Genomic DNA, 10,853 nt, shown 5'->3' on the forward strand with positions numbered 1-10,853 from the left:
ATCACTGCTCACTGTCATGATTAGCTACTGACACTGTGATTGACAGGGTGGAGAGAGTATGCCCTTCCCACTCAGACAGCATAGCCAGTTTTACTCCCTTTTCTCCTGATAATAGATGCACGTGGCATTGTCTGGATTCAAACTCATGATTTCCCCTTAAAAGTATTTTTCATGACAGAAAGATTTACTCCTATATTCTCTAGTTTTTTTTGTTGCTTTTTTTAAAATCAGAGATTATGTTTCTTCAGGGAGTTCACTCAGTGGTGCAGTTATAACTTTATTTGAATCTGCATTATGTTAAGCATCAGTAATAGCAATAAGCATCATCATATGGTTGATCAAAGTTATGCAGTGAATAAGTGGTTAAAGCTTGATGTTTATTGTGTGTGTGTGTGTGTGTGTGTGTGTGTGTGTGTGTGTGTGTGTGTGTGTGCGCGCGCGTGCGTGTGTGTGTCTGTGAGTGTATGTTGCATCTCAGGTGCAGTAGTCTATTTATTGCCGTTGACTTCAAGAACACACAGACTGGTGTGCTTAGGAGTAGTAACACTGAAACACACACATAAACACACACATCAATACAATCTCATCTACTCTCATCTCATTTATATATAGATTTAATTTCCCTTCTTAATTATTAAATCACATAATAAAATAGTCAAAAACTCACATGAAGCCTTGCAGTGAACAGTGTGAGCCTGTCCTTTTAACCTCCAGAATGTTCTTGGGAGGAATTTTGCCAGTGAAAAAGTTGAAACAGCAGTCCTCAGGGTTTGGGGCAAGAGCTAAAGATGAGCAAGAGAGAGAAGAGGTGTTTTGGTAAAATAGAAATGTGGATAAATTAAACATTTTTCCATCAGTTCTTCAATTTATGGATAATTTCATGATATTAATGTACAATAATAATGATTTTACATAATAATAATAATAATAATAATAATAATAATAATAATAATAATAATAATAAAAAAAATTGTTATTATTATTATTATTATTATTATTATTATTATTATTATTATTATTATTAAAGTTCTTAATGCTTTTTATTATTCATTTATAATAATATCATTCTAATTCTAACTCTAATTATAATTTTAATTCTATCATTAAAAAACTCAGATGAACATGGCACTTCACCTGTCATGTTTGACACATTTAAAGCACATGATGGACACATTTTTATTTTCACATGTGATTCTTACACTAAATGTGTTAATACTTCAAATGTACAGTATATAGTTTTATTTTTCACATGTAGGACATTTGTACTCATCGTTGCTTTACAATATATACACCTAGTAGCCATTTTTCAAATCCAACTTTTACATGTCACTTACTGGTGTAAAATTACTGAGTATTGTACATAAACTGTTCCTCTGCACCCCTCTACCTTCTCTAACAATGGACAGTAAACCAAGTTATATTTAATTATACTACATATACAACTAATTCTGTACAGATAATAAACTCACGTGTAGCGTCTGAGTAGAGCGCCATAATCAGGACGAAGCCCAGAACCAAAAACAAACGACTCATCTTCACGTTCTCAGCAGGTGTGTGAGTGCACTCTTCTCTCTGTAAGATCAAATTTCTTGGGGTCTGGTTTTATAGCCTCATTTTATTTACCTAAAGTGAGATCCCCCACCGCTGGACTCCTCCTCAACTCACCACATCCTCCACCTAGAAGGTACAAACATCTGCTGAAGTTGTATAATCAAGAGTTATTTAAGAGATACGAGCTGGTCCATCTATCATAATTTAAACATCAAACACTGCTATACAGAGTACAGTACAAAATTATTTGTATATTTGGTGAAATGATGAAACCAACATTTAACATTAAATTAGCTTCAGCCAGGTTTTACTAGCCCATTTTACACAAACATTTCTTCAAAGTCAGATTTTCCCCACCCACTTAGCTCACTTCCTTCAAGCATGGTATACAAGGTGAAGATCCATAATCAAGATCAATCTAAAAGATAAGTAGAAGCAACTGATCCATCTCTCATCCTTTAAACTTTAAATACTGATATACAGCTTACAGTTGAGTGCAAAAGTTAAGAAAAAAACAATTAACACAAGTTAACTTTTACAGAGGTTCCCTAAGTACATATTCAAGGCAAGGGAGCTAATAACACTCTAAAAACTTAAACTCCGAAACATTTTTACACTTATACTTGTACTCAAATATTGAGTACATTTTAAAGCTGTGAAATCATTGAAATATACCTTATGAATTGAGTAAATGTAAGTAAAAAATGTAATTATATCTGAATAACTACATTTAGTACCATGACATATAAAATTGAGCAGATGCACTGGTAGTCAAGTGCACTGGTAACCCTAAGTGTCACGGTTTCCCCTTTAAGCAGCGCGAAGGAGCGCATGTGGGCGCGCGTGCACGAGCAACGTGTGCGACCACCTGCTTTTCGTATTTTGACGATCGTGACATTGTGTACATTGGACACGTGCATTTATTATGTTTTTGTTATGTGTCCTCCCTGTTCTGTCATTGGCTGTTATTTCACGTGTGTCTAGATTGGTGTCAGCTGTCAGCAATTGACGCTGATTATGTTTGTATATATACCGCACGCCTCCCAGCACACGGTGCGGAATATTATATATAGTAGATAAGAATAGATACTTACATTAGAGTAAATTAGATTAGATATCGTTCGTTAGAGAAAGTCTTTGTCCATGTTATGTGCCTTGGCTTAGATTAGTCTGTTTAGTTCACGCTGGTTTTCCGCTCCCAGATAGTAGTCATAGTTTATGTTTCTTGTTTTGTTTCTCGACCATGTTTGCCGTGACCACGACATTGATTCCTGCCTTGACCAGTTTATGTCTGTTTGTCGATCGCCTGACCTTTGCATGTTTCTGGATTACGTTTGGATTTACCTGCTTCTGTCTCTCTTCAATAAAACCGTAAAACTACAATTGCATCTGTCCCTATCTGCGTTACGTCTCGAGACGTGACAGAATATTCCGCCTACATGGATGCAGCAGGAGGATGAGGAGAGCATTTCAGCTTTAAATATACGGATTACTGGCCACGATACAAATCAGTCCAGTTTCCCCAGAGGACTACCACCGAACTCCAGATAGAGACTTATGGGTTGGAGAGCTACCCGTTGTTGTTCCTGGTTCACAGCTAGGTGTACTTCACTAGCCTGGCACATCCCAAGCCTGTCAAGAAACGGTGGCTTGGATTCTTAGTGTCCCGGTTTTATGGCCCGGCACATGACTGGGCGGAGCAGCTGGTCCATACAAGAGTTTGCGCAGCTAGGGCAACTAAAAAGCCTGGATTTCCTGGAGAAGGGATTCCATGGTATGAACATGGCTGATGCTGGCTAAAATTTAGCCTATTACCTGAAGACACTTAAAAATTCAACATAGAAGCAAATACTCACATTTGCAAACCCAGTTGGAGATAGAAAAATAAGACCCCAGCCGTGAGTGAGAAGAAGCAAGGTTCCAGATTTATTGGTTCCGTTCCACCACACGAGATCCACACCAATGAGAATTCTCAGAAGTGATCTCACACCTGAAGCTCAAGCTCCAGTATTTATACTGTATTTACACAGCAAATAACCAATATATCTTAGAAAGACTATGATATCAATACCAATAGGGTTAAAAAAAAAGAGCTCATCTACATTACCATGATGTTTAAAAAGAGGCTTATCAAATTTACCATTATGTTTTAAACGAGGATTTTCTGATTACCATTATGTTTTGAAAGAGGACTTTCTGACTACCATTAGGATTGAAAGTGGGAGAGAGACAAAACAATTTAGAGAGACCTTGGTCTCACTATTATCTTGCGGGGGACAGCTTGACTCAGCTACCCTTATAAATGGCTCCTCATGGTTTCTCTTAAAATTAAGGCCCCCGTCTACACCACGCCTGACCCTTCCTCGCGAGACAAGAATCTTCACCATCTGAATTATGAGTAAGTTTCTTTTACATTTTTCTGTATTTCTGGTTTATAATTTACTTTCATCTTTGCTCTATATCTCTATTTTATATATGGTTATACTGCTTGCAAATGGTTTACTGTACTCCCTACTTCATAATATCATTAATTTATCCTTCTAATATCCTACATATCCTACTACTCTTTATATTGCCCTTATAATATCTTAATGCTCATTTTTATTATTCTTATAAAGTTATAATGTTATGTGTGTGTGTGAGAGAGAGAGAGAGAGAGAGTGTGTGTGTGTGTGTGTGGGGGGGGGGGGGTTATGTCTGCACGCCTGCCCTTGACTGTACATGAGTGTGTGTGTTTCTCAGCCTGCACTCTTCAGCTCTTATATTTCTCTGTGACTAATAAACCATAGTGTGTTACTCTTAAAAGATCTTAAAGTGTGAATCCAATTCATCAATATCCGCCTAATACCGCTTCTGTGTGTCTAGGTGCCCATCGTCATTTTTCCTTCTTTCCTTTACTGGAGGGGCTGGATTTGGATCTGAACACTCACTATCAGCTCGCGCATCTCACTGCTGACATCATGGTGCTACTTAACGTTCTTCGCAGCACCTCCTCTGGAAATGGAAATGCGCCCCCCCCCCGATACAGAATCCACCCCGTGAATGTGTGTATTGACACCTCTACACAGACAGACCCTCCGCCTGACCCTCCCTCCAGATTTCAGTCTGAGGATGATGTCACCTTCACTGATCTGGGCTCTGACCATTCTTCCCTCTTCTCACCTGTCAGTCCGCCATACTCTCAGTGTTCTCCTTATTTCACCCTTGCTGACTATCCCATGTCCCCAGGACGCACCCCATTTTCTTCCCCCTACCGGTCTCCTCAATATTACGTACCCACCAGTCCTGTGAATTTCAATAAAATTACATATTACTCATACTAGTTCTCCCTCATGTTTATTTCATGTCATTTTTATCCACAACACTGACATACCGTTCCACCTCTATTACGAGTGGGTGGACCGGATAGCATCTGCAGCTCTGCTTCAGGTTCCGGCCAGCGTGGTGGAGGTGGCACTGACATGCATGTCTGAGGGCTGCAGGAGGCAGACCAAGCTACAATGCCCTACCTGCAAAAAACTGGGTCTCCAGGAAGCATTCTACTGCTCTCATGAATGCTTCAAGAGCAGCTGGCGGTAGCACAAAGAACTACACCGGAGAGCCCGTGCAGAGACCCAGCCCGAGGTCAACAAAGCAACCTCTGTACCTAAGCTCGAACCTGAGACCCATGAGGTGGTCTCACCCACCAAGCTTCAGCCGGAGGACAACATGGTGACCTCAGAGCTTGAACCTGAGACCCATGAGGTGGTCTCACCCACTGAGCTCCAGCCAGAGGCCCACGTTGTGATCTCAGAGCTCCAGATTGAGAGCCACGAGGAGGGCTCAGCACCTGAGCTCCAGCCAGAGGTCAACATGTCAATCTCAGAACCCAAGCTCGAACCTGAGACCCATGTGGTGGTCTCACCCGCCAAGCTTCAGCCAGAGGACAACGTAGCTACCGCTGGGCCCCCATCTGAGGCCATCTCCCACCCTCCCTCCCGTACGGTGGATCTAGTTCGGCAAACAGAATTAGCGGAGAATGAAGGTCAGCCTCCCTGCTCATCCGAGGACGTCGTTCCACTTTCCTGTTCAGCCAAGGACGTCGCTCCTCTTTCCTGTTCAGCCGAGGACGTCTCTCCGCTTTCCTGCACCGCTGAGTACAGCGCTCTGTTTGCCTGCTCCGCTGAGGACCTTGCTCTGCTTCCCTGCTCAGATGAGGACGTTGCTCTGCCGTCCTGCTCAGGTGAGGTCGTCGGTCTGCCATCGATGCTCGGCTGAGGTCGTCTCTCTGCCATCCTGCTTCACTGAGGACATCACTCTGCCTCCATGTTCCGCTGAAGATGTCGTTCCTCTTCTTTGCTGCGCGTCGTATGTCACTCCCCCTTCCTGCTCCACGGAGGACATCGTTCCCCCCTCATGCTCCGCGGAGAGCATTGTTCCTCCCTTTGGCCTCGCAGAGAATCTTGCTACTCTCCCTGGCCTTGCGGAGAACCTTGCTCCCCTCTATGGCCTCGCTGAAATCTTTAAGCTTCCCACCGAGGACGTCCCTCTACTGTCCTGCACTGCTGAGTACGTCCCTCTGCTTTCTTGCACTGCTGAGTATGTCGCTCTATTTCTCTGCTCCGCCGAGGATGTCGCTTCGCTCTCCTGTTCAGCCGAGGACGTTGCCCCGCTTTTTCTGTTCTGCCGAGGACGTTGATCTGCTTTTTTGTTGCGCTAAGAATGCCGCACATTCTCTTGGTTCAGCTGGGGACATTTTGCCCAGGGGGCCAATAGAGAGGGATGTTTCATGTCGCTCCGGGAGGAGCGCCCTTGGGGGGGGTTGTGTCATGGTTTCCCCTTTAAGCAGCGTGAAGGAGAGCATGTGGGCGCGCGTGCACGAGCAAGGAGCGTGAGCACCTGCTTTTCGTATGTTGACGATCATGACATTGTGTACATTGGGCACGTGCTTTTATTATGTTTCTGTTATGTGTCCTCCCTGTTCTGTCATTGGCTGTTATTTCATGTGCGTCTAGATTGGTGTCAGCCATCAGTAATCGACGCTGATTATGTTTGTATATATACCGCGCGCCTCCCAGCACACAGTGCGGAATATTAGATATAGTAGATAAGAATAGATACTTACGTTAGAGTAAATTAGATTAGATATCATTCATTAGAGAAAGTCTTTGTCCATGTTATGTGCCTTGGTAGATTTAGCTAAATTAAACCTTAGATTAGTCTGTTTAGTTCACGCTGGTTTTCCACTCCCAGTTAGTAGTCATAGTTTATGTTACTTGTTTTGTTTCTCGACCATGTTTGCCGTGACCACGACATTGATTCCTGCTTTGCCCAGTTTATGTCTGTTTGTCAATCGCCTGACCTTTGCATGTTTCTGGATTACGTTTGGATTTACCTGCCTGTGTCTCTCTTCAATAAAACTGTAAAACTGTAATTGCATCCGTCCCTATCTGCGTTACGTCTCGAGACGTGACACTAAGTGAACAGAACTAATAAAAATGAGTAGATATATTTGAAAAAATATGTAGATATAACAGAAAAAGAGACTATTATTTAACAAAACAAATGTGCCACATTTACTAAATGCTTTTAACTGAATTTAATTCATACAGGTCATTTAATTATCAAAATTAATGTTACATTTACTTCTTTTTTTTTAAACTGTATTCATCTTTTATTCCAGGAGTCAGTATATCTAATGAAACCAAATGATAAACATAAAGCAAGTGTATACACATTAACATTTTATTGAAACATTTAAATTCCAAATGTCACCAGAATAACATGAGATTAAGTTTAAATTCAAACTGGATTACTTTGCAAATGAAACTTGTAACAATGTCCACACTACAAAAACAGTGAGCTGAATTGAACAAACCTGTATGACTTTTATCTTCAGTGGGACACTTGATGGGCTGAGACTGTTGTGTATGAAAAATCCAGGACATCAGCAGTTTCTGAAATATTGCATTTATTGCATGATGCTGCTGCCATGTGATTTACTGATTGGATAACTGCATGAATGTGCAGGTTTACAGGTATTCCAAATAAAGTGGACAGTGAGTGTATTCATCAACATTAACTTACAATTATGAAAGGAGACTTCTCTTTTTGTTCATGTCTTCCCTCAGGTAGATTATATATTGTCAGCAGGCCAGTGTCTGTCATGCAAATACCTGGTAGGGCTCATAAATATTAATGATGTTGAGTTCGCCCAAACTGATTTGCTGAAATCAAAACGCAGACGATGAGTGCTACCCAATGGGATTGCTGCTTGTTCTGTCACATTTGTTCTGTTCACTGCTGAAGCAACCAGCTTGCAGAGGCTTCTGCTTGATCTTAAAGCCTTTGTTTTACATGAACGGCTACATTGTGATTAATCAAAACAAACTTATTAAAATCAAATGATTATTTCCCTAAATGTGAGCGGGACATGCCTCCCCCCAGTTATAAAGGTCGCTACACCCCTGGCCATACACCGTTGCAGCCTTGCGCAAGCATCATTGAACTTTTGAGAAAGGCGATAACAGAGTTTTGTGGCTCATTTCCACTTGAAATGACCTTACTATCTTAAGGATTAGAAAATAATTACATTATAAAGTTATAAATGTTAAGTCTGTTTGGTTGAAGGTGCCAATTTAAATCATTAAAACAGTTTCAAAATTTACCTTAGACTTACCTGCTGCTTTAGCTCACAGCACTAAAATACAAAATTTAGGTATATTGGCTATGGTAAATTGCCCAGAGTTGGCAATGTATCAGTGTGTGTGTATGCATGGTGCCCTGTGATGTCCTCGTACCCAGTGTTCCTGGGATAGGCTCCAGTAAATTCCACCACTAAATGCATAGGATACAGGTAATCTCTCACAGAACACGTTGTCATATCAACAATACACACATTTAAAAAATAATCTGTTTATGTGGAGCACCCACCTGTGAATGAACGGTTTTACTAAAAATATGCACAAACACATATATGGGGTTATACAGTGGTATTTAAAATAGTAAATTATTAGTTATTAACATTAATGTAGTTTAACATTATGAAAACATGAGATTTTTTCATTGTTGATTATTACATTTTTATTTATTAAGCATTAAGCATCAATAATAATTGAAATGAAGCTTCACACCGAGACAGAATATGAAGTGAATTAACAGTTTATTAAAGTTTATTACATTATTAATGTTTATTAGATTTGGATTTCTGTCCTGTCAAAACTGCATCATTAAAGTTTCATTTCATTGCCTGGGATCTTTTGAAACACACTTGCGCTCCTTAGGTGTCGTAACACTGAAACACAGAGAGATAAACACACAAATCAGCAAAGTCTTATAACAGATTATTCAAGTGTGAAATGGGTTAAATATTAATTTATGATATTATCACATAATAAAACAGTAATGCATGTGTTTAATGTCTAAAGGCACATACTCACATGAAGCCTTTCTTTGCACAGTGTGAATCAGTCTTTTTCACATTCAGGACATCTTTAGGAGGAATTTTGTGATCGAAGAATTTGAAACAGCAATGGGCAATATCAAAGCTGTGTGCTGAGTAAGAGTGACACGAGTTCTTTCAGGTTACACTGTAATTATTGCTTAAATGTACATTAACACAATGGCTTTGTTAAAAAGCAAACATTAATAAAATATAAGAAATAATAAACACATCATATATTTTATCAATTTTATTCTTGAAGTGATTCATCCATCCAAGTTCTTTCACTTGGGGTCCCTATGTGTTAGAAAAATTGTAATTATGCTACTAATAAATTAAATAATAATTTTTTTTAAAGTATTTAATCTTACTTCTTATTATTCATATTACTCTGTGTTAATACTCCTAATTCTTATCACAATTTTTACACAAAACAAAACAATTAATAAATATTTAGGCCAGAATTATATATAATACCATTATTATTCTATATATTTTTAATTGGTTTTCTTTTGTGTGCAATATTTGACAATGTTGTTTAAAAGTGCATATAAATATCAAACTAAATTAAACTGAATTAACACACTGTGCATGAATAAAGAGGAGCTCTAGCTTCAGACTGTACATCTACAAGAAGAATAAAAAAGTACAGTGAGGAAAAAAAGTACTTTTTGAAAAAAAAAAAAGAAACTTTAATGATTTGGAGAAGATCTGCAAAGAGGAGTGGGACAAAATCCCTCCTGAGATGTGTGAAATCCTGGTGGCCAACTACAAGAAACGTCTGACCTCTGTGATTGCCAACAAGGGTTTTTAAACCAAGTACTAAGTCATGTTTTGCAGAGGGGTCAAATACTTATTTCCCTCATTAAAATGCAAATCAATTTATAACATTTTTGACATGCGTTTTTCTGGATTTTTTTGTTGTTATTCTGTCTCTCACTGTTCAAATAAATCTACCATTAAAATGATAGACTGATCATTTCTTTGTCAGTGGGCAAACGTACAAAATCAGCAGGGGATCAAATACTTTTTTCCCTCACTGTAGGTGTGACTCAAAATGTTAAAATAAATGTCAAAGTAGTGTTAAATACTCGCTGAATTGTAAATACGACCACTTAAAAAAAAGTATAAATACCCCATGGTGTGCAGCTACATAATTGTACAAAAGGTGTGTAATAAACTCACGGGCAGCATCTGAGGACAGCATCATGAAAATGACGAAGCCCAAGAAAAAAAAAACACATCTCTTCTTCATGTTCCCAGCAGATATGTGATGATCTACTCACTTCTCTCTCTAAGATCTAATTTGCTGTGGTCACACTTTATTAGCTTATTATGTATAAGCATTTACACACACACACCCCCAACACACACAATCTACACAACTCAGCACTTCCTCCCCTTGGTGTATAGCCAAAATCTTATGAGGACCCATAATTTAAACCAAAGACTAATCTGAAAAATCTGTAACTGATGATAATCCATGTGTTTGGGTTTTAATGACATCACATGTTAAAATTATGCAGAAGGCAAGGCAGAGCAAGGCTCAGCAAGGCTCAGATTTGGCAATGCTTTACAATGAGCCACTTATCCAAATTCTGTGCATCATTGTGAATGAATAAATTAGGAATCATATTTTTAACATTTGATTAAAGCATTTGACCAGCCCATCCACCTGCGGATGGTAAATGCTGGTGTGAATCAATTTAATCAATTTAAGTTCATGTAGTGTCTGTGACATAAACATCATGCCCTGCCCGACTTGGGAGGTAACAAGGCACTGCTTCCAGATATCATGTTGCATAATCAACCAGGACTAACACAAAGCGATATCCTCATGTGCACCTTTCTAATTGCCTGACGAGGTCAATGCCAATTCTTT

The 10,853-nt window shown here is 39.3% G+C and overlaps 1 protein-coding gene across 1 annotated transcript; it reads right to left on the reverse strand.

Moving 5' to 3' along the window:
- Window positions 1-264: 264 nt before the first annotated feature.
- LOC108268439 (C-C motif chemokine 5) lies at window positions 265-1,605 on the reverse strand. Its single transcript, XM_017473416.3, has 3 exons — window positions 1,470-1,605; window positions 668-782; window positions 265-546 (listed from the first exon to the last, which is right to left on the reverse strand). Exons 1-3 carry the CDS (start codon window positions 1,531-1,533, stop codon window positions 489-491), a joined length of 237 nt encoding a protein of 78 aa, XP_017328905.1. The 5' UTR covers window positions 1,534-1,605; the 3' UTR covers window positions 265-488.
- Window positions 1,606-10,853: the final 9,248 nt, after the last annotated feature.

Source organism: Ictalurus punctatus, chromosome 8 (genome assembly GCF_001660625.3).
Source record: "Ictalurus punctatus breed USDA103 chromosome 8, Coco_2.0, whole genome shotgun sequence".
Classification (NCBI taxonomy): domain Eukaryota; kingdom Metazoa; phylum Chordata; class Actinopteri; order Siluriformes; family Ictaluridae; genus Ictalurus; species Ictalurus punctatus.

What these genes read in the sequence shown, in the direction of transcription:
- LOC108268439 (XM_017473416.3), bottom strand. Translation starts at nt 1,533, where the DNA reads ATGAGTCGTTTGTTTTTGGTTCTGGGCTTCGTCCTGATTATGGCGCTC. An exon ending in GCTCTACTCAGACGCTACAC is followed by an intron (nt 783 to 1,469) that starts GTGAGTTTATTA and finishes GCTCATCTTTAG; the next exon opens with CTCTTGCCCCAAACCCTGAG. An exon ending in TGTTCACTGCAAGGCTTCAT is followed by an intron (nt 547 to 667) that starts GTGAGTTTTTGA and finishes TGTGTGTTTCAG; the next exon opens with TGTTACTACTCCTAAGCACA.